At 47.1% G+C, this 25,197-nt stretch overlaps 1 protein-coding gene across 1 annotated transcript in view; it reads left to right on the forward strand.

The window, feature by feature from the left end:
- The window catches only part of WASHC5 (WASH complex subunit 5), a 330,547-nt gene that overhangs the window by 65,748 nt on the left and 239,602 nt on the right, over positions 1 to 25,197 (forward strand). The window contains exon 13 of the mRNA XM_085604961.1: positions 12,112 to 12,278. Coding sequence (XP_085461087.1) covers positions 12,112 to 12,278 — 167 coding nt within the window. The remainder of the gene's footprint in view (positions 1 to 12,111; positions 12,279 to 25,197) is intronic.

Here is a 25,197-nt window from a genome sequence, read left to right on the forward strand (position 1 = left end):
TGTGTTAGGTCCCAAGCGATTCCATATGTGACTTTACCTAACTGTTTACATTATCCTAACTGAGTTTGAAAATGGGCAGGTTCGATGTCTTGCTGTGACTATGTGCATCATTATATATGTTTGCTCATCAGTGATTTGGATACCCCTGGAGTACATGTAATGTTACAGCTGTTGCTGGGTGCATGCTAGCTAGTCCTAAGAGTAACACAATTTATGACACATTCTGGGACTTGCTGGCTAAACCTAACATAAGAATCACCTTTGAGTGTTCAGCAGAAACTGCAGGGAGCAGGTGGGCTGTGGGCCAGAAGTCAAAAAGGCCGCTTGACCTTTGGCCCCACCTTATAAAGGTGACGTGGGCCATCCTTGAATTATGGATTCCTTTCATGATGCACTTCTGGCTACCCCTTGCATAAGGATCGTGAGAATATTTACCATAGCATAGACCTACTATTCAATGATGAATGGACAAGAAAGGCAGAATCGGAACTAGTGTATGTGAGTGCACAATGAACATGACATAATGATGCTTGTCTTGCTCTTTTTGCCTCCTGCAATAAATGCGCCAAGATCCATCACACAACATACACTGCGCAGTGCTGCCTTGGGTCAATTCAATCGTGCAAAATGTGCAGTAAAGGTGCACATTTGCGAAAGTTTAAGCTATTAGCAGTGCAAATGACAATGCCTTTTATTTGTTTTAAAAACCAAAACATAAATAAAACACATTGTCATTTACAATGCCAATAGCTCAAAACAATGTAATTGCAAGACCTATTGCATTGTAAATGCTTGTTTAAGTAAATGCCACTGTTTTAATGTAAGACAAGAACTGTTAATTTCAATTCAATGGGTTGTCCTGTCAGTGTAGTGTCCACATATTTTTCTCAGCATGCCCAGTAGTAGTTTGGAATTTTGTTTTGGCTCGCTCTACTCCGTGGCGCCATTAGATATTTCTCTAATGAGGATATATTAACTTTTAACTTTGATATAATTTTAAAAACTGTGATGGCATTTTTCATTCTATTTTGAATGTTTGAATGTTGAAGTAAGAACCTAGACGGAAAGATCAAAAAGCAATTGCATAACTATGCCAAAATAAATCACTTCTTGAATGGCTGTCAGTCGTTATCACTGAGATCATTGTGACGGATATCATAGAAGACCACCTATCTTGTCTGGACAAAGACCATTTATCTTCCCTAATCTTCCTTGATCTCTCAATAGCTTATGACAACTTTTACCACCAAATCCTCCTAAAACGGACCAGATGATAGACCAGCTCTGAAATCGGCCTGCCCATCTACCAGAATCAGGACTTTGGAGTCCTTTGTACAGGAGGCCCCTTGTGGGGTTCCATAGAGCACATCATTGCCTCAGCTGCTTTGTGATTTATAAGAGATAATATCAAAATGCCAATTACAATTCCAAATCTATGGTGATGTTATTGAAATCTATGAGAAGATGTGAAATGAAGCAACAAATTGATGCTGCTTCCATTAATGTCCATTCACCTGAATGCCTGTCTTCAGGTAGCAGGGCAGTCCTCTTGAAGCATTAGGGGAGTACTCTGAAGTACGCAGCAGGGCAGTCCTATGAGAGTCCTCTGAAGGTCCAGAAGTGAATGAAGAGTGGGTCTGAGATTTGAAGTAGCAGAAGAAACTTCTGGAGTTTTCCTACCACAGAAGTGTCTGAAATGTCCTACCTCCCTGCCTTGGTCTCAGGATTTCTGGAGTCACAAAAGTCTAATGTAAAGTTCTTTCTGTGTATACTAAGGCAGCTCTTTGAAGTACAAGTGGGACTGTGCACAGCTCCGCCCCATTCTGTCAGGATGGTTGTCCTGCCAACACCCAGTCCCCCTGTTGGGTGGCTGGCTGAGAGGAATACACAAAGATCACTGCCAACTACACCTAGTCATATAACCCAAGAGACAGGCTGCAAGCATGAAATGTTTAGGACAAGAAAATAACATTCTAAAAGTGGCATTTTCAGAATTATGACTTAAAATCTGAATTTACCATTAAGAAGGGTTTTAAATTATAATTCACTTGAGACGAAACATGACATAACTGCCTGTATTTAGGAAACTCAATGCTATCCTACGTGAAAGGTAGGCCTTACGGTTGTGAAAAATAAATTTAGTTTTTTACTACCAGGACACATACAACTAAAATGTACATGCCCAAACATTTAAATACACTTTACCCAGTCCTTTGGGATGTTTCGGCCCGACCCTAGGGGTGACTTATACATATTAAAAAGGAAGGTTTAGGCCTAGCAAAAGGTTATGTTTGCCAAGGTGAAACTAGCAGTTTAAAACTGCACAACATGCTCATATGGCAGGCCTGAGGCATGTTTTAAAGTGCAACTTGAGTGGGTGGCACAATAAATGCTGAAGGCCCACTAGTAGCACTTAATTTACAGGTCCTGGGTACATGTATTACCACTTTACTATGGACTTATACTTACATTAAATGTGTCAGTTGGGTGTAAGCTAAATTTACCATGTTTAAAGGAGAGCGCTCAAGCATTTTGGCACTGGTTAGCAGTGGCAAAGTGCACAGAGTCCTAAGAGCCAAAAACAGGTTTAGAAAATAGGAGGGGCGAATGCAAAAAGTTCAGGTGTAACCCTACGGAGAGGGACAAGTCCTACAGAAGTGTTTTTTATGGTAACGATCATTCCCATAAAATGAGTTCAGAGATACAGTCGAACTCCAAACCGTCTTTAAATAATGAGTAACACACTGAAGGATGGCACTAAGAAACAGGATATGTATTTTAAAACATTTGTGTTAAAATTGTAACCTACTCCATAAAATATCGATGAATATCACACAGCATATGAAAAGTAATTTAGTGAAGCACATTATGAAAAACTCTAACATTGTTATGGAGTTGGTATTGTTCTAACACCCTCAAGCTGTTTCTTAATCTCTGCACTAAGTTTTAGTTAACAATGTAAATGGAAAGCCTGTTTTCAAGTTTCAGAGATGGTTAGCTCAGCATACCTAGCTATTTCCTATCGTAGCTTGTTCAAGGGTGGAACATAAACAGCAGCTGACTGAAGGCCACTTCTTGCTGCTGCTCTATCTAAAGTTGATGTGCAAACTGGCATGACCTCTGCCTCAATAAATCTGGCATGAAGACCCTCTCCTAATAATGTTCTGACACTTTGGTTTTTATAGGATCTGATTATCAATCTTTTCTATAGCGATGAAACTAGCAGACACTAAATCAGAAATAACACAAAACGGTTATGGCAACAAAATGCGTCAACTCGATTACTCTATTGATAAAGCAGGTGCATAGAGTGCAGCTATTTTTAGCATTTCTAACCATGTTTTAAAACTTCACATTTTCTGTGAAAGAAATAGAAAAGTCTGAATAAGACATGAATTAAAAATAGTCAATCGAAATGATGGAAATGAAAAAGTCTGAACAGAAGCTGTTATAGTGTTCACAACTCACCAATCAGAAGTCTGTGTTTGTGGTCGACCGCGATGGATTGGAGGTCACATATAGCAAGCAAAGGTTTTGCCTTCTGACTTAGAAATGAAAGTAAAAATCGTCCAGTCGGGGAACTTTGCAAGCTGAGTACTGCTACCTTCAGATTTGATCTATTATTCAGAGCTCAGAATCCTCCAGGAGGGCAAGCCCGGAAGCTGTATTTGACAAAGTCCTCTCGAAATCAGACAGACACCTTTGCCTGTATGACCTGCAGCATTCTGGAGGGCTTGAAAGTACAAATAGTTTCTACGTCCCAACTTTTCTGACTTTCTGGAGCGGTAATTCTTAGCATTGGTTTCTGCTAAGGTCTCACTACAGCAGAATCCAGTCCAGGTCCACTTGTGACTTCTCAGTCCTGAGTCCAAGTGGGAGCATGTTTAAACCCCCAGCTTTCCACACTTGTCACATATAACAGATCCAGTCCTCCTCTGTTCTTTTCACAGACCCCGAACCTGTTCTGATAAGCTGAGGGTGAGGTGCCACTTTTCTAGAATTCATTAACCAGTGGATGGGTGAATCCTGGACACTTCCTAATCAATAGCCACAAAGTTCCCATGGGCAACTCCTCCCTCTTTTGCAGCATTTCCTGATGGCCCTACTACAAACTAATCCACATGTACCATTCTTAGTGAAATCCGACATGACAGAAACCTTCTGCCCTTGGTGGTGATTTGGTGTCCCAGTGAAGGGAGTGTCTATAGAAATGAGAAGCGTCCTACTCCTCAACCACACCAAATCGATTCTAGGGCCAGATCCCCTCTCACTAGCATGGTGCCAACCTGGATACAGTTAGCCCTGTGATCAAAGGTGTTCCCTTCTCAGGTCTCCCTTTACACTAAACTGTGAACGGACTGGCCTCACCCTGGTCCCTTTCAAGTTAATGAGAGGAGTCACTCATCTCACACCCATATCTTCCTGCCAAAAAGTGTAAGCCATTGTTTATACTCTGGCAAGTTTTCACACCACATTTTTAAAGTTATTTTTACCATATAGTTACCAAAAATCCAACTTCACCATTGAATTGGATTGTTAATTTATTTTATTTATTTATTTGTAATGCACATTAATCTTCCCCGAAGGGATATTTCGGCGCAGTGTTAAGAAATATTAAAAACAGTGGTTGGATCATTTTTGTAGCTTCTCCCAAACAAAAGTTAACAAAAATAGTATTTGATCTTAATTTTAGTTTTTCTTTTAAGATCAACTGTAGCCTTTTTATAATGAAAATGGTGTTAGGGGGCTAGTATCTGTAGGAGCATGCTAATATAAAAATCTTCCACTTTTAAATTCTAGGCACTTTGGCTACCTTGTAAGCTAAAATGCCTCTTTGGGGGTGACTTGTATAATATTTAAAAGTAGTGTCCCTTCATGTCTAAAATAGTCATTTTGGGGTGCGTGTGAAAGATTGCGGCAGCGTAGGACACCTATTTTGGAGCTCCGCCGGATTTTCATTCCCGGCAGCGACCAATCGGGGTTGAAAGGCCCCCCATCTGTCTGTAGGATGTCGGCGGGACACGACGGAGAGATTTTCCGAGGTCGAGAGCAGATGAAGAACTAGCTGCCTAGTTGAGGCCGTCTGGTGGCGCGTAGAGGCCTGCAGCGCGGAATCACCCGGGACGGTGCGGGGGCGCGGTTGCTCCCGCTGGCCTGGCACTGCAATACTCGTCCGGAGGCGGTCGTCTGGCCACCCCCCCAGATCAGATTTAACCATGGTGAGTGCCTCTGCCCGGTACTGGTGAGGGCTAGGGGGCCGCGGTGACCGCGATATCATTAATCACCCGCAGGGGTACTGCGAAGTGATCTGCTGGGTCCTGAGGTGCGGGAGTGGAGAGAGGACACTGGAGCAGCACATGGCCTGCAGAGGCCTGGAGCGGTGGACCCTCCTTCCAACCTCTTGAACATCCTCTTCGGCTGTGGACTGCCGGCGGCCTTTGCGTGGCGGTTTATGGGGCAAGGAAAGCAGTGCGGCCCATCTAACACATACTCGCCGCCCCCTAGGAGAGATTCAGGACGAGGGCCGATGCTTGTGGCCTGCTGCGGTTCACATTGAACAAACCACAATATCCTCCAGGAGTGGGGGCTGCGGGACCTGAGGATAGAGTCCCCCCACCAGGCGGGACTGGAAGTGGGGGGGGGAGCATCTGGGGGAGCGGAAGCCCAGTCGTGTTTGGTGAAGACAACTTTGAGGACCCGTGAGTGGAGTGTGCTGCACATTCTCACAGGGGTCTCACGCCGGACCCTTCTGGAGCTATATGGCCAGAGTCGGAGGCGAGGGCTATTGACTGTGGCCACTGGTAGTGGACCGGCCTGCCCCGGAACACTTTGCTTTCCTCTTGGGCCCATCTCCCTGCTTCGCCCCCCTTTCCTCTCTGTTGGGAGAGGATTCAGAGGCTGGGACTGCCCCGCCGGGGGCCTACAGATACAACGCCCGAGCAAGTGACTGACCGCCATGGAGGAAGGGCACACAGGCACGGTGTGCCGGGTAATACGCATCTGGAGAATCTGTTCCCAGCTGGATGACCTCTCACTGAACGTCCAAAAAAGACCCTACAGTAAAAGATATGTTTGCCCGGTCATGCGCGGAAAAAACCGAGACCCCACCAGAAGGGGAGGAACCCGGGATGCCGACAGAGAAGGCTAGAAGCGAAGACAGTGGCAGGGATGAGTCTCCAATAACTAAGGCATTTCTGGAGCATCTATTTAGCTCCCTTCACGACGATCTTGCAGAACTCAAGCGAGACATCACCTCCGACATTAAGGGGATCAGACAAGAGGTCTACGCCATTGATCAGAGGTTGACATCAGTGGAGCAGAACCAGGATGCCCGAGAGGAGGAACTGGAGTTTCACTGCCAGGAGATACTGGAACTACAAGATGAGAATTCAGAGTTGCACTACCAGGTTGAGGACCCGAAACACAGATCCCAGTGCTCCAACATACGTATTAAGGGCGTACCTGTCCCGGGCCGTTGCGTGCGACCTGGACGGGTTTGTGATCCGTCTCTTCAAACATGTAACTCCCTCCATGCGGGACCAGGAGATCACTCTAAATCACATACACCGGGCCGGGTGACTAGCCAGCACACCAGGCCAGCCTCAAGATATACTCACCTGCCTACATTACTAGAGGAGGAAAGAAGCCATAATGGCTGCGGCGGGGGAGTTGAAAATGATTTAATTTGAGGGCTTCAAGGTTTGGCTCTTTCAGGACCTGTCTCTGACCACGCTGAAGCGTCGTAGGGCCCTTAAGCCCCTCACCGGCCTACAGGCCCGGAAGATTCAATACAAATAGGGCCACCCCTTTCGCCGTCCGTTCGTATGGATGGAGAAGGTTTGGATAATTCTCACCCTGGATGAAACTCGCGATCTGCCAGATGTCCCAGATCTTCGTCAGTCTGTGTCCTTCAAATCGCCGGTCCGCAAGCCCATCAGTGAAGGGCCACGCAGGAGGCACTCCTCCAGGCGGAGACGGAAAACACTGAATAAGCCCACTGAAGCCGACAGTCGTGAGGAGCGTTCACGACTGCTTCAGTACTTATAGCAGGACGAGAACCGAGTGGCTACCACCGACGACCAATAAGTTGCCAGAGGAATTGACCCCCACCGGCCCTCTGGTCTTTAACGCCCTAACTACCCCAGCTGGGCGGTGCTCTCTGGCGGAGTCTCACACGGATGACAAGCTCCAGACCAGTGCTAGTCTGACATGGACCCCACATTTGATGTTCGATTGCTCCCTTAGCCTCAATAACCCATTCCTTAATGCTCCTGCGAAGCGACTAGCAGTTCTCTCATTTCTTAAAGACTCCAAATGTGATATTTGCATGCTGCAAAAAACCATTTGCTTCAAAAAGACTGGCGGCGTCTTCGCTCACGCTGGTTCAACTGACAGTACTTTTCATCAGGACCCACCAAGAGAGCAGGGGTAGCTATCCTGTTTGCAACGCATTTCGCAGGGAAGATAGAGACATTCCAGGCCGGTTGTTAGCTCTGCATGTCCTAATACAGTGTACCAGGTACAAGCTAGCCACTGTTTACGCACCCAGTGACAGGCAGGAAACCTTTTTCAGGGATATTTTGGGCCGCCTGATATCCACCCCAGACAGGGAGATGGTGGTGGGGGAGACTTCAGCGTCATGATGGACGTGCAGAAAAATATATCCATCCTCCAAGCGGGCCAAGATGGGGGGGCTCACTCCTGGTACCAGGTGCTGGTTGGGTGAAGCAAGGCTAACGGATATATAGCGCCACACACACCCCACAGAAGTAAACTACATGTTTTTCTCAGCGGCTCACCAAAAATACACATGCATTGATTACTTCCTCAGGGATAACGCGGGACGCGATATCGGCTGACATAGGGGTGGCCGCACTTTCTGAATACTCTCCCATCAATCTGCGATTCTGTCCTGGTAAGCAGTTGATGACTCCTCACCACTGGCAACTTAATGCAAAACTCCTCGCATACAACAAAGTACGAATGGCCACCCTAGGAGCATTGACCTCCTTACTGGAGTTAAAAGACACTCCAGAGACGGACATCACCACACTGTGGGAGACCTTAAAGGTGGTCCTTCGGGCCATTTTGTTGGAATCGCTTCAGGATATAATAGAGAGAGGCAGGATAAGCGCTGCCGTCTAGAAGCTCAGATTAAGGAGCTGGAGGCCGCTTATGCCCAGTCAAGATCTATAGGGATCCGCTCCCAACTAACAGCTAGCCAAAAACATTTGCATGAAATAGACATGGGAAGAGCGGAATACACTCTGTTACGACTGAGCCAGAAATATTATGCCGGTAGTGCACCGCCTTTGGGCCCAGGTCATAGATCAGCAGATATCGGAGATTCGGGGGCAGATGGACGTGGGCATCGCAAACACCTTTGTAACATTTTATAAAGCTCTTTATACCGCGGAGCCACTGCAGAAAGAAGCTGTGGCGACATACCTGGCCCAGGTTTAAAACCCAGATAACGCCACACCCATGTTCACAGCCCTAGAAAACGACATTACAATGCAGGAGGTACTCACTGCTATACACAAACTACAACCCCACAAAGTGCCAGGCCCGATGGCTATGGAGGGGAATTTTATAAAACGTTCGCCTCCCAGGTAGCCCCAATACTCATGCGACCATTTAATTCACTTGACAAAAGAGGTGCGCTAACAGACTCAATGCGACTTGCCACCATCACAGTGATTCTCAAGCAAGGCAAAGACCCCAAAAGCGGAGCCTCCTACCTCCCAATCTCTCTTTTAAAAGTGGATGCAAAGATTTTTACCAGTGTACTGGCCCATAGGTTAGCACCCTATGTACAGTTGGTCGACCCCGATCAGGCCTGGTTTATCCAGGAGCGAGGATGCAGCGACAACAGAAAAAGACTCTGCCACTTATTGGACAAAGTACAACGCTCCCAGATCCCAGCCCTCATATTGACAGTCGATGCAGAAAAGGCTTTCTATCGGGTGCATTGGCCATATCTGTACCGAGTATTTGAGCATAGTGCCTAGTTCCACGATTTTGAGGTTGAGTGCAGTCTTATTAAACAACCCCCCAGGCCAGCATCTGTGCCAAATGATGTGCAGTCGCCCACCTTTCCAATAAAGCGAGGGACTAGGCAGGGTTGTCCCTTGTCCCCCTGCTTTTTGTGCTCTACATGGAGCCGTTTGCAGGGCGGATGAGGGCCAACTCGAAAGTGACTGGGATCCGGATGGGTGGGAGGAAGCACACAATTATGTTATACGCAGATGACGTGCTCCTGACCCTTTCGGATCTGATCAACTCCTTGGCGGCTGCCTTGGAGAACTCTCCGAGTTTGGGGACGATTCAGGCTTTAAAATCAACCCGCAGAAGTCTCTGATCCTGAGTTTGACTCTACAGGAACCCAAAAGAGCCTGACTCTGCAGTCAGTTTCGGTTTCAATTGACAGAGGGTGAGGTTCCATACCTAGGAATACAGATATTTCCCACACTCCCGGTCACCACTGAGTCCAACTACAGGAACCTATTAGCCATGACAAGGACGGACCTCACCAAATGGAAGTCTCTGGGCTTTTCATGGCTGGGGAGAAAGGCAGCCATCAAAATGACACTGCTTCCCAAACTACTCTATGACATGCAAACCCTGCCACTCCAGCCTTCCTCACGGACACTAGACAAACTGCAGGCTTTGATCTGGGACTTTATCTGGGAGGGTATACTGGCAAGAATGGCCAGAGGATGGGCTTTTCTCCCACTAGCCACGGAAGGACTCTGGGTCCCAAACATCTGCAGGTACTACCAGGCGGCTCAGTTACGATACATGGTAGAATGGCCCTGCACACTCACAGAAAAACACTGGTGTTTCATAGATCAGGCCATTGCGGGCACACACATTTGGAAAATACCATGGCTACCTAAACCTCACAGACCAGTAGGTGTCTATATCCCCCCCAGTGACAAGGTCAATGATTGGAGTTTGGGATAGAGTGCAGCGGAAGCATGACCTCTCCATGCCGATATCCTCACAGATGCAGTTGATAGGCAACCCAGACTTCCCCCCACCCCCCCCGGCGGCTACGGGGTCGGGATTCAAGGTGTGGCAAGAAGTTAATTGTAAAAGGGTGGGTGACCTCTTGGATGCGGACGGTCTAATGGATTTCCCTACACTGCGGACATGCTACAATCTTCCGGACACAGCGAGATGGCAATATTTAGCAGTGGCACAGTGGGTGACCTGTCAGTGGATTCAGCCGCATGCTAGTAGGCCCTTAATGCCCTTTGAGAAATGGATCCCCACATGATCTACAGACAAGAAACTGCTATCAGATATCTAGCCCACTACCCTCCCCGCAAGAGGTAAGTGGGAGAGTGTGAACGCCCCTTTTCAGAGAAAGAGTGGAATGATATTTTACACAGAGCACGAACATCCGCCCTCAACACCACCAGTAACTAAATGCTTCTCACAGTAGCACTTTACTAGTACCTCACTCCAGCCAGGGTGGCCGCTTGGGACCCTAGGGGAGACGGGCAGTGCTGGTGACAATATGGCCAACAGGGTACGTTCACACGCCTCCTATGGCAATGCCCCAGAATAGGGTGTTTAACACAGACATACCCAAATTCCTGAGCTACATACTATAGGGCCTTCCCAACCCGCTCACCTACCCACAGAAATCACCTAGAGGCAAAGCAATCACTCTTACACTGGGGGCAGTGAAGCAACTACTTTTTGCTAGGTGGGGAACGGATAAGAAACCCACACACCAAGACTGGCTGCATGAAATATGGAAAATACTGGGAATGGAGAAACTGACCGCTGAAGCCACACAACAACTCCCCCGGTTTTACAAGATGTGGCAACCTTGCATTCAGGACCTGTTGGACGGGTTTTGGGAGCTATCCTGCCCCCAGTATCTATGGTTGATATTCACTGCACAACACTATGCAATGTATCTTGATATTACAGATGCGGCACGCCCCCCTTTCTTCTTGTTGTTTCTTTCTATACTTCCTGCTTCCATCTACCTTTTTATGACACCTATCAAATGAGCTTTCTTTTGCAATTACCACCGGCCAAGGGTTGTAGGTGGTTTAAACTGTATTGTTGTCATTCTAAATGAAATCAATAAAAAGATTCAAACCTAAAATGGTCATTTTGACAGGATTGTCTGCAGGATTAAAAGCTAAAGCAGTCAGATTTTTCCTTATCCGCCTCGTGGGTGGCACAGTATGTGCTGCAATCCACAGATGACATTTAACTTTCCACGCCATTTCCTGCACCATATTCTGTTGTCTTAATGAAGAGTATATGCCAATTTGGGATTAGCCAATTTTACTATGTTTTAGGGGGTTGGAGTGCCTACACTGGGGTCTGGACAACAGTGCCCAGTGGGCAGTGTTGAACAATCAAAAATACCTGTCAGCAAAAACATGGGGGTGAGCATGCAAAAAGAGGTATTTTCTCACAGGTGCACATTAAAATGCCTGTTTGAAAATGATATTACTGCTACCATACGTCTTGTCTTATAGCATGGTTGTAGAAGCAGAAGGCTCCTTAACTCAGAGTAGTAGGCTCCCTAACCCTGGCTGGGGGGTTAAATATTCAACGCATCTCCTTTTAGCAGAGCATTAATGGTGATCACCTACTGTGTGCTCGCTGATTGTAGAGTTCACCAATATGAAAGTATAAGGCGGGTTAAGAGAAAAACTGCACCTTTAAAAGTAGCACAGCTTTTCCAAGTCATGCAGAGGCCCTGCTTATAAAATAATTTGCATTTCATTTTGACATCTCCTGTCTCCTATGCCAGCCCAATTTTGTGTAGCTTCACTCCAACCCAGGTGCTCTGTATCCAATCCTAGGTGCACAGAGCAAAATAATTTCAGGTTCACTGACGTGGAATATCTTGAGTTAAGTTCCTGGGTTTCAGCTTCTACCTCATATGACCCATGGAAAAATTTCTCCCTGTGGTTACAGCAGCTGTGTTTAGTTAACTTCTGGGGATTGACTTATTGCAAGTAGTAGTGACACAATACCTAAGCTGAATCCAGTGATTTGATGTTTTTCAAGAACATATCCTAGATAGGTTTTAATGTTTGCTAATTTTGGTATTCATTTAACAATTTTATACAGGTTCAAGAGTTTCACCAACTGGAATCCAATCTGCAAGTATGTCAGTTTCTTGCTGACACTCGTAAATTTCTCCACCAGATGATTCGAACTATTAATATTAAAGAGGAGGTCCTGATCACCATGCAAATAGTTGGAGACCTTTCATATGCCTGGCAGCTAATTGACAGGTGAGTGGAAACTGAATAGTCCGGCCCCTGTGTACCGCACCCAAGACATTTTTAGAAGCATTTTTAAGGGTAGCAAAGGAGATAACTTTTCTGAGAACTTAATTTCATGCCACTAAATGCAGACGTGAGAACTGCCTGTAGCCAGATGGAGAACAAACTATTATGGGGCATTTCTTTAACCCTGGGAACCTGGGTAGATGTATGTAGAAGAAAAACAATGGTTCCATTCAAGAGAAGTTCTAAGTATAAACCTCTTAGGCAAAGTATTGTAATGTTAAAAACAATAAATTGTGATTATACAGTTAGTTTATTCAATGTATAAAGTAAATCTATGTGTAAAAAAAACCACTGGCATATCACATTATAGGTGATCCAACTTGAACAACACAGTGAAGGTGAATGATGACATTGGTGAAAATGTGTGCACTGGTGCTGTACATAGAATATATATATGCAACATATAAACAACATATGTACACATATTACATGGGGCTAAAACAATTGTAGGTTCTCAGCACGATTCAAAATAAGAGTACAATGTGTACATCATAATAAATCATATCAGTCCACTAGTTCATTTGTTGACAATTCGACCCTATGGAATAGATTGATCCTGGGTCATCATCAGGACAAAACATGTGGTAGCAACCAGAATGGAGTGATAAATCACTGGTATTAGATTGTGAATATTGCAGGACACTAATGTAGAGTTGACTGGTAGTGAAATAGAGATCCTGCCAAAAGGCTGGAATATAGCACCGTTAGAAGATCTGTGATCAGGACTTTAATGGTAGAGACTTGCGCAGCAGACACTGCTAATCACAACAGCTGAGTGTGTGTGTGTGTGTGTTGGGGGGTGCAGGGGGTAGTCTTCAGCCTTAAAAGATGAAAATCACCAAGATGTGTTGTGATCCCCCCCCCCCCCCGAAAAGTCTCTGTTTAGAGAAAACAATTTGTCCAATAAGGGAATTAATCAGCGGGGCGTTCAGTAGCATCTTTAACTATCAACAGTGTATGTTCAGTAGTGGACATGAGTGTGCCACAACAGACCATTCTCACTTTGTTAGAGAAACAATTTTAATGTTGCCTCAGTACGTTTTGGGCCCTTGCCTGTCGCAGGTACTTGGGCCTCCCACACAAGTGAGGCACCATTTTTATCTGGAGACCCTGGGGAACGCTGGGTGGTAGGAAATTTGTGTCAGCCCGGTGATGCCACAACTTTCCCACACAAAAATGTGTGAAGAAAGTGACTTTTTCAGCAAAATTTGAGGTTTGCAGGGGATTCTGGGAAAGGAAACGTTGGGGGATCCACGCAAGCCATACCTCCCTGGAATCCCCCGGGTGTCTAGTTTTCAGAAATGTGTGGGTTTGGTAGGTTTCTCTTGATGGCCGCCGAGCACGGGGCCAAAAACAAAGGTGACCCCCCTTGCAAAACCAGGTCGTTTTGAGATAGGCAATTTTGATGTCGCCTCACTACGTTTTGGGCCCTTGCCTGTCGCGGGTACTTGGGCCTCCCACGCGAGTGAGGTACCATTTCTATTGAAATACTTGGAGAAAGGTGGTGGATAGGAAAGTTGTTGTTTCTTTCTGCAGTGTGAAAATTTTGGCACAATAATGCAAAGAAAATGTGACAGACATTTTGAGATTTGCAGAACATTGTGGGTAAGATAACGTGTTGGTATCCACAAGAGAGACATCACCACGTACTCCCATGGGTGTTTAGTTTACAACAATATCTACAGTTGGTAGGTTATGCTTAGATGGAATGTACACCTTGGCAGAGAGACCAAAAAGACAGATTACTGCACAGCCATCTATTCCTCAAGCACACACACATACTGGTTGGATTTGGCACAAGGGCGAGTTATGGTTCAGTATATAAAATGTAATTAACCAGAGATTTCACAAAAATGAAATGCACTGTCAATAATTAGAAGGACAAAAAACTGAACCAGTGACTCGCAGCTCGTGAGCTGTAAAGCCACGACAAGGCACCAACTGCTTTACAGGCCATTCATACACCTTTCGTACGTGTGACGCATACAAAACCATTCACACCGCCAGCCGCGGGCCCAGCACATTACAACACTCACACCAGCAGACAGCACCATTCAAGGGCCCATCCCTTTCACACACCCACATTCCTGACACAGCAACCACACCAGCTCACGGATTGCGTGGAGTGGTGTTTAGCTAGCAGTGTATGTAGTGATCAGCAGCAAGTCACTACTCCCACACTGCCAGCCAAGCACCCGTCCACGCATACCACCAGCCAAGCGCCCATCCACGCACACCGCCAGCCAAGCGCCCGTCCACGCACACCGCCAGCCAAGCACCAGTCCACGCACACCGCCAGCCAAGCGCCATTCCACGCACACCACCAGCCAAGCGCCAATCCACACACACCGCCTGCCAAGCGCCAATCCACGCACACCGCGAGTCAAGCGCCAGTCCACTCGCTGCCAGCCAAGCACCAGTCCACGCACACCGCCAGCCAAGCACCAGTCCACGCACACCGCCAGCCAAGCGCCAATCCACACACACCGCCAGTCAAGCGCCAATCCACACATACTGCCAGCCAAGCCCCAATCCACGCACACCGCCAGCCAAGCGCCAGTCCACGCACAACGCCAGCCAAGCTCCAGTCCACGCACACTGCCAGACAAGCGCCAGTCCAAGCACACTGTCATAAATTTTTTTTAAACAAGAAACAAAACACAAACAAATTGCAACTAAATACAAAACTATAACTACAAAAAGAACAGCAGTAACTGAAGACATCATTCTATTGCCAAACGTTAAACTGAACTATATAAACCCATACAGACCAGGCAGTACACTATTAGACTCATAGTTGCTCCCAAAAACTCTTTTGATTGTGATACAATCTGAAACATGTGGGCACACACAGCCCAGGATTAGGACAATCGGCACAGTGCATACGACTCTCCTTCCGCACACCTCTTCGCAAGCAGACTCTACATCTCTTACAGGGATTGTGTTTTTTGGGACGTGGGAGGAATTAAATCAGGAAAGTGGCGATCTTTCAATCTAGCCACATCCTCCACCACTCAAACTCTAGGAAGACTTGCCTGTTCCACAACAACAAGGCTGCCTATCACAGACTCCTGAAACTGAACAAAAGTCAACTTTGACGCAGGAGAACACTCCTTGAACACAACAAAAGCATTGAAAGTTGCTAAATTGAAGAGATGGATGGCCAACTTCATATACCAAATGTAAGTCTTACGAATGTGCTTATTGTAGTCTGAAATGCACACAGGTTTGGCCACTTCACCAATCTGACCCCAAACAGCCACAGCTGAAGTACTCTTATCATGGATGGTTGGCGGCATGTACACATCCCTCCTGTCCACAAATTTCACAGCTAGTAGGTCATCGCAAGGAACTGCACTGTCCCCTCTGAAGTTTTTTGCAAACAAGCCCTTTTGGATAACCTTTACGGTTGGAGCGGATTGTGCCACAAGCAAAAGTGTCCCCTTTGAACAATTCCTTAAACAATTGTACAGCAGTGTAGAAGTTATCAAGGTACAAATGGTGGCCTCTGTTAAACAGTCCTCTAGCACAATCCCCCACAATTTTCTCTGAAACTCCAAAAGTGGACGGACAACCAGGGGGTTCAATAGTGGAATCCCTACCAGTATACACACGGAAATTAAAAACGTATCCTGTCCTACTCTCAGACAACATATACAGCTTAATTCCCTCTTGCTAGGAATGTACTGCCTAAAAACCAAACTGCCCTTAAACAGGACCCAAAGACTCATCAATAGATATTTCTTTCCCTGGAGTATAGATCTCTGAAAATTGATCTACAAAGTGATCAAGAACAGGCCAAATCTTAAAAAGACGGTCACAGTCAGGGCGATCTCGTGGCAACGCCAAAGCATTATCAGCAAAATGCAGCATCCGAAGCAAAAGTAAATACCGATCACGAGTCATAATTGCAGGAAATATTGCAGTTGCCTTCAAGGGACTGATAGACCAAAATGAAGCCATGGACGGGGCTTCCTTATCAAACCCATCAATAAAGTCAAACCCAAAAACTTCATCTCTTCCAGATTTGTGGGAGTCCACCGGATAGCTCTAGAGTATGGCACTGTTGTCCCTCAAAAACTGTTCAGCATACAAATTAGTCTGCTCAACAATCTCACCCAAAAATACATCATCCATAAACAACTGAGAAAACTGTATAGGCAAAAAATATTCACAATCCACTCTACATTGAGAAGTGTGGCTCAATGATTAGAGCGGCAGACCCTGATGCAGAGGTCTAGCCCGGGACCAGGGTTCAATTCCCCGCCTCGGCGGGTCTTGGGCTCAAAAATTCCACGGACCTGATAATTCTCACCTCGGTGCCTATTCCAATCATGGAGTCCCACTCTGCAACTCTGGGCAATAGCTTGCTTAATCTCCACAACGGCCCCCACAACGCTAAGGATGCCTGGCCTCCACCTTGGGGGTGCCCAGGAGTGGACGCCTCACAGGGAAAGCCAGGATGGGTTCCACAGCGGTATTCGTACAAGCGCCTTGAGACCCTTGCGGGTGAGTAGTGCGCTATACAAGTATCAAATTTATTTTACCCTGCATCACCACTTAAGGCAGGCAACACCAGCTGCACCATGTTTGGATCAACCCAGAGTCCAGCACTTCCAGTAGGAAGCCTAGCAGCCTCAAGCTGCAATCCAGATGCCTCTTGCACCATCGGCACAGCAGTGTCATCCTCTAAAACAGGCACTTCATCCGCACCGAGAGTAGCTTCATCCACACCGAGAGTAGCTTCATCTGCACTGAGAGTAGCTTCATCATCCGATGATTTCATGTGGAGAGAAAACTCACTGCCTGAATCTTCCCCTCCCTCCTGTCCCTCAGTCCCATAGATTCAAGAAGCATACCAACCACCTGCTGAGCAGTCATTCTACGACTAGCCATAATGCTTACTAATAAAGGTAACTTGTCAAACAAGTCAACAACAACAAACCCTTTGTAAAAAAAGAAATAAACAAAATGTAGCTTTATCACAAAGACCTATATACTCCAACACTATACCACTCACTTGACAGAAGCAGCTAGACTAACGACCACCTACTCTGCACAGACACAGTAAGGATCAACAATATCCCACTAAAAAAAAAAAAAAAATTACACATTAGACAATGCAAAACACATCGCAAAGAATTTCATGCTCAGAACACTAACAAATATGATGCCATTATGACACCACTTACAAAAAAATTCATTCATGCATGACAATAATACTCATTTGGAGTAAGCACAACAAAAATGTTTTTCTTACCAAATAAATGCAATTATGCAAAACTGCAGAACAACCACTGCCGAAACCGCAAACAGGAATCTAAAGCTTTACACTAGAATAAAATGGAGAAAAAAAACATTACGGGGTTGGTGGGCCTAAGAGTATAAATAAAATATTCACCCCTGTAAAAGGGGAGCAACCCTTGCCCTTGAGGCCACTGACCAACACAAAAAGTTAAAAAAAACCCTGTTGTCTAGTGGCTTCTGCCCCCCTTGGGGGCAGATGGGCCTTAAACAATACTGCTGATCTGCCACCCAAAGAGGACAGAAATGGCCACAGTCATCCTCCCATAAAGGGGAGCGACCCTTGCCCAAGGGGCCACTCCCCACAAACAAATCCCTCGTGGTCAAGTGGGCCCAAACATGACAAGTCCCAGTCCCCAAAGGAGAGCGACCCTTGCCCAAGGGGTCACTCTCCCAAAAACAACTCCCTGGTGGCCTAGTGGGCCCTAGATTACAAAAAAAGCGAGATCTGCCCCCCCCCCCCATGGGGGCAGACAGCCAAAAACATAGCCCCCGGATGTGAGTGACCCTTGCCCCCATAAGGGGAGCGACCCATAACCAAACCCCTGGTGGTGTAGTGGGCCAAATATGGGGAGAGACAGCCCACAAAGGAGAGTGACACTTGCCTAAGGGGTCACTCTTCTCCCCCCCCCCCCCCCCAAAAAAAAATCCCTGGTGGCCTACTGGGCCCTAGATTTAAAAAAAAAAGGCTTGATCTGACCCCCAGACAGCCAAAAACATACCCCCGAAGGGGAGTGACCCTTGCCCAAGTGGCCGCTCCCCACACATTGCTCCCTGGTGGCCAGTGGGCCATTTAAAAATAATTATAAATCTGCTCCCCCCCCAGGGAGGCAGACAAAGCCAATTACTAATGCCCCCATATGGGGAGCGACCCTTGCCTAAGGGGCCGCTCCCCCAAACAGTAAATTGATTGAAGAGATAAAAAAATAAAATAAAACCCTGTGTCTAGTCGGCACTCCTGCTGCACAATCGCGCAGCAGGAATGCACAAAAGAAGCATCAGGGGAAAGGAAATCCCTTTCCTTTCCCCCAATGCCTCTTTTGCTGAAATCCCCCCCCCCTCCCCAGAAGAAAAACTTACCTCTTTGTTCCCCGACGCTGGAACCAAATGGCTTCCAGCGCGTTGGGAGACAAAGGAAAACCACCAATAACGTCAGTGCGCCTCGTGCGCTGACGTAATTGATGACGTGGAGGAGGGGCGGGTGGAGGCAGGGGAAGTGCTTCCCCTGCCATCCCCGGTGGAATCACAATAATCGGCGTCCCACGGGGGGAGCGCCAGCGCTTCCCTGTGGGTGGGTGCCATGACGGCCGGGAGCCGTCATGAGCACACGCCCACTGTGTGTCATGACGACTCCCGGCCGTCATGAGCACAGAAGGGGTTAATTATATAGTCCGCATGAAATGTAAATATTTACATATCCTGAGGTTCATCGCCTGTTCATATTTTGCTGATTAGGCTTACATTTTTCAACAATGCCGGTTAAATACCTAGTGTTCCCCGCCTATGTATCCGGTTTATCGAGAGGTCTTGGGATTAATCCCCTAAATGTAATTACTTGGCTATTTCTATGACTCTAGTCCATATGTGATGCCCAATAAAGTTTTAAGTGTGAAAAAAAGTGAAAAATGTGCTCTTGCTGAATTTAAAAGTTCATTAAGAGAACAGGGAGGTGATTTTCATTCTTTGACAGTTACATTGTTTTGTATTATTTTGCTTTTTTGTGATTCCATGATGAAATTTTTCAGTTAGATGTCATTGTTAGCGGCTATATCTATAACATTATACAGAATATGAAATGCATATCAGGTCTCAATATATTTTTTACCATGGGTGTGATGAAGGAATTTAATATCTTAGATAATCTAATAACTGATTCGATAATAGGGGTTATGTGCAAGATGACGCATGTGTATATATAAATAAATATATCAAATAAATATAAGTGAATCTCATAAATAGTTGACCATAAATATATATATCAATTACATTGTACACAATCTAAAACCCACTAAAATTGCCTTGTAATAAATAGCTAAAATCACTCCATAATGGTAAACACCTTAACATAACCCTGAATAACATTCCTATTGATCATCGTTTTCTGAATTGTGCCTTAGGTTAGGTTAAGCAGGTATGCAAATCCTCTGTTGCGTTAAGTCCCCCTGGGTGTTTGGAATCTAGCTGAACAATATATCTTGTTTCCAGTTTTCTCAATTTGTTTTCCCTATCACTACCTCTCCTACTTGGGGGGACAGCGTCTATCACATAATATTTCAGTTTGGAATTATTGGAGTTATGTCTCTTCCTGAAATGCCGCGCTACTGGATATGTATTAAACTGGTTTGTGATGGCACGTAAATGTTGCAAAACCCGCTTGTGTACCGGCAATTTGGTGCTTCCTATGTTCTGATGGGCACAACAGCACATAGACAGCAAATTCTGTCTTGCAGGTCAGTAGTTTGGAGATTTTGAATTCCCTATCGCTGAAAGGCGTTCTGTAAGTGCTTTTATTAATACCATGAGAACAAGCCTTACAGGGTTTACATTTATAAAACCCCTTGTTGGATTGGAGCCAGCTATTACTCTCAATGACTGGTCTTAACTATTCTGTCTCTCATTGAGGGTGCTTTACTGTAGGTGATAGACACCCTTTGCGGTAGCCAGGGTCCAATCACAGAGTCATTTAATATCAGTGACCAATTCTGTTGGATAATTCTGTGAAGGGACTTTTGTTGTTTGCTGTATCTCATTATTAGTCTGAATTCTTTACTCTCTTGATCTGTTTCAATGTTACTGTTATTGGTACCCTTTTGGGGGGGGAGGGGTATATATATATATATATGTATGTGTATATATATATATAAATATATATATATATATATTACCTACTGGCGGTCGCCAGTAGGTAGTTATAGTTAGGACCCTGTTTCCATAGGAAATCCGCAACATTCTATTTTGAATAACTTTGGCGCCGGTCGACGAATCCTCGCGAATTTCTCAAAATAGGTGGGGCGCTACGCTCCGCTCCTACCCTGAAAGTCTCGGGGGGATTCGTCAAGCGGGGGCTGAGATAAAAGGGGGGTCCCAAAACGCGTTTTTCCCATGCATTTTTCCATAGGACCTTTAGACAGGGCTACAGCCCGAACGGCTGAACAGAATTACTAGAAATTTGGCAGAGAGGTAGTCCTCAGGTCAAGGAAGTGCCTTTTGTAGGTTTGGTGTAAATCTGTTCAGTAGATTCTGAGAAAATAGCCTTTAAATCAATATATATATCTGTGGCAGCTTACGGTGCGCTTACCGTGCGCTTACCGTAAGCTTACCGTACGCGTACGGTGGCGTGCGCGAGCGCGATTCTGATTGGCTGTTACATCTAAGTAAACATTCGAATCGGTCGAAACCAGGAAGCGGCTGCCGCCATTTTCTCTCTCGCACTCTGAGGGGGGGGGGCTGTAAACAAAGGCAAAAAACATATCAAGGGGCTGTTTAGACAGCGCCCATGCACATAGCCATGTTAGTTGAGTCCTCAAAGACCCCCCAAGGCCAAAAACGGTAAAATTTTATTTTTTGAAAATTTCGCCGATTACGCTTACCGTACGCGTACGGTGCGCTTACGCTAAAAATTTTAATAAAAAAAAAAACACTCTCTGTGCATGGCATATTATTGTCATCACTTACAAATTAAATTTAACAGATTACCTATCACAAGGAAGCGCATAATATGTCCTCCATGTGCGCACTGTGCGTAACGTGGGCACGCGGTGCGCGTAGCGCACTGCGTGCCCACCTTGCGTGTACGGCACTAACTGCGTAAAGTGGGTGCGCGGTGCGCGAAGCGCACCGCGTGCTCACTCTGCGCGCACGGTGCGCGAAGCGCAACGTGCGCGCACGGAACGAACTGCGTTAAGTGGGCGTGTACGCCACGAATGGCGTAAAGTAACTTAGCATTTAAAAAACCGTACAAATTCACTGAAAAAACCATAGGTTTCAGACATGTTATAGTTAGCGGAAATTTTACTGATAAAAAACCAATGAAATTCCCCCGTTATAGTTAGTGCAGGCAACTATAACTCACGCGACCGCAATCTTCTGCTGATGACATATGTGTCTTTATGAAAATAAAATATTTGTAATATATGTATAGCTAAAAATTTATGGAAGAAGACATGGGCAAATAAGTGTCTAAATACAGTATTCGCATCAGCAGAGGATTGCGGTCGCTTGAGTTATAGTTGCCTGCACTAACTATAACGGGGGAATTTCATTGTTTTTTTATCAGTAAAATTTCCGCTAACTATAACATGTCTGAAACCTATGGTTTTTTCAGTGAATATATATATATATATATATATATATATATATATATATATATATATATATATATAAATATGCTTTATCATTGAAGAAACCGTAGTCAAAAAGCTTAGAGCAATGCGCACGCCTAAAAGATTGCATGCATTTTTAGGTCGAGCCAGTGCGCATGCGCTGCTCTTCGAGGCTTCTTGTAAGTACTCTAAACAAAGGAACAAGGATGCGTGGCTCGAGACAGCTGGTGCCACACGGAAGGCCCAGGGACGACAGTTTAGTGAAGCACAACAAAATAAACTTCATGAAACTGTTGATGATCTGCAAGTGGTGCCCTGTCCATATGCAAGGTACAGGTTCAATTACCACAAACTAATCACACGGTGAGGGTGCACACTACGGTTACCGATGTAACACATAGCTCTAAGATGATACCACTCCCCCCCCCCCCCCCCCCCAAAAAAAATCTATTCGCACTGACGGTCTGAGTCACTTCAGCATACAGAGGGGACCTGTGCAACCCCACACCCCCCCACCCCCCCCGGTGTCCCCAAGAATTGAGATGCACTGGTGCCCCAGTGGCAGCACAGTGCCGAGTGAGAACAGATGCCGTGCCCAGACAACACTCTGCCGCTCTAGCGGCTGCTGTAAGTGAACATCTGTAACAGGGCAGAGGGGAGGCACATCGCTTTGTGAGCGAGGGGCACAGGCGAGGTAGCAAGAAACGTGCCTCAACTCGCGGTTCTGCACGCCGCAGAGCAAGCTCCCTGTTCATTCAGTGACAGGGGCAGGAAACTACCCGCTGCCACTCTCAGTCTGTACATAAACCATTCTCAGCCTCTCTATCTCCCCTACCACACATCCGCCAGTATGAAGGACCCCTAAGCACATTACCCCAACGGGATAAACAGCCCTCCTGTGTACCAACAGCAAACTCTGTCCGTGCACACAATCCGCTATAAATGAGCCCATGCCCAATAGCACGTCGTGCACACAATACTGCCACACCTGGGCACACATGAACACTTCAGGAGCACACAGGACAGAGACCCCCCACCCCCATCTTTTCCTGTATAGACTGTCAGTTCGTGCCCGCCCACATCAAAGCCGTCCTGCACAGAATACATTAAAGACTCACCAACTCCACCTGCCCCCAATCTACTATTATCCGTCATAGCCGGCTCCGCACGACTAAACACCCAAAGTCGAGACCCATTGGCTATGCCAATGCTTGTTTAGACATACTGCACAGCAGCATGGGATACTGTGCAGCTCGGCTTAAAAGAAAAAAATGCTATGATGTGGTTGATGCTGACTGCGTTGTGCCATAGCGCTATTAGGTCGAGCCTGGGCAGCGCATGCGCTGCGAGGCATGCTGTATTAAGGTAGGGACTTGATGCTCCGCCCACTCTCTGTCCATATTTTTCATTGGCTTGTGTCACTGTCCACAGTAAACTGTGGCTGTTCATTGGTCAATAGGCTTAGTCCCTTAGACCCTTGACCCTGACATGGTAGGTCGCTCCCCCACGCCGCACAGCACCGCCTGTATGAACGTGTCCCCCTGCTCTGCTTGGTGCCTTTTTGCCTTTTGACTCTGTTGCCCTGTTTTACCTCTTGACTCTGTTGCTCTGTTTTTTGCCTTTTGTATTATCCTGATTAATCCTCAAGAAAACGAGGTGCCTGTAAATCCTGCCCTACTGGGATCAAACCTGCGCAAGACGTGGAGCATGTCCATGCCTCTCTTGGGCTGACTGGCGGAACAGAACGGCGGCTACGAACATCGCGTAGCGGGGGGGTCTCGAGGCAGGAGCAAACCCAGTCTGCGGCTTCCTCAGCGAGGCTTCCCATTCCTACATCCCTCCTATTGGCCGCGACGTGGGCCGCTGCGGCTGCCCCTCTGGCTGGGATCCCCCACATTTTGACCGCAGCCGCGAGGTGGACTTTGCTGGGAAGATCGGCTAGGCTGCACTGCCCTGAGGAGCGTGCCGCTGGTCCGTGTTGCGGCCTCGAAGGCATCACGGTCTATACGGGGCTGGCTGTTCTCCTGGCTGCTACAAACGATAGTGTGACACTGCTGCGGGACCAGGACGGCGACACTTGCTGCAGGGGTCTCGCCTATCTCTGGCGGCTGTGGTGGACCTCGCAGAGGGAGCTGACACACGTCACGTGGGAGACCGCGAAGGAGCCGGCGGCTGCCACAGCTGTGCCTTCAGGAGTGATGGCCATTCCATACTGCGGTGCAAGATCCTGGGGTGGAGCTGAGAGGCCTAGTCGAGCGGGCCTGTGACCACGTGAGTAGGCCGGCGGGCCCTAGCTCCTTAATTCCGGGTACTGGCTGGTGGGGGCTCTACCACTTGAGGTGATTGCTACGAGGTGATCCCCGGGCGCTCTGGGCTGCGTGTCTGCTCTGGGCTCGGTCGGGACTATGCACGCCCTGGGGCATAGCGCTGAAGGGTGCTGAGCAAGAGCTGTGGAGGTGCTGGGTTGGGGCAGGTGTGGTACCTTGGCTGGTGCTGCCTCCCGTCGCCCCCAGGGTTGCTGCGTGCCTGTTCCCCCTTACCTAGTGGTACTCCAGTAGCCCAGTCTTGGCTGCTTGGGTTCTTTCAATCAATCAATCAATCACTGCATTTGTAAAGCGCGCAACATACCCGAGAGGGTCTCAAGGCGCTGGGGAGGGGGGGGGGTGCTACTGGTCGAAGAGCCAGGTCTTAAGGAGTCTTCTGAAGGCCAGCAGGTCCTGGGTCTGTCGTAGGATGGTGGGGAGAGTGTTCCAGGTCTTGGCGGCGAGGTAGGAGAAGGATCTGCCGCCGGCGGGGGGTTTTCGGATGCGAGGGACTGTGGCGAGGGCAAGGTTGGCTGAGCGGAGGCTTCGGGTGGGGGTGTGGAAGCTGAGTCGGTTGTTGAGGTAGGTGGGTCCGGTGTTGTGCAGTGCTTTGTGTACGTGGATCAGGAGCTTGAAGGTGATCCTTTTGTTGACGGGGAGCCAGTGCAGGCCTCTCAGGTGGAGTGTGATGTGGCTGCGGCGGGGGACGTCGAGGATGATTCGGGCCGAGGCGTTCTGGATGCGTTGGAGTCGGCTCAGGAGCTTGTTTGTAGTTCCTGAGTAGAGGGCGTTCCCGTAGTCGAGTCTGTTGGTGATGAGGGCCTGGGTAACGGTTTTTCTCGTGTCGAGGGGGATCCATTTGAAGATCCTGTGGAGCATACGGAGGCTGTTGAAGCAGGACGCGGAGATGGCGTTGACTTGCCTGGTCATGGA

The sequence above is a fragment of the Triturus cristatus genome, chromosome 5_1 (genome assembly GCF_964204655.1).
Source record: "Triturus cristatus chromosome 5_1, aTriCri1.1, whole genome shotgun sequence".
Lineage (NCBI taxonomy): Eukaryota > Metazoa > Chordata > Amphibia > Caudata > Salamandridae > Triturus > Triturus cristatus.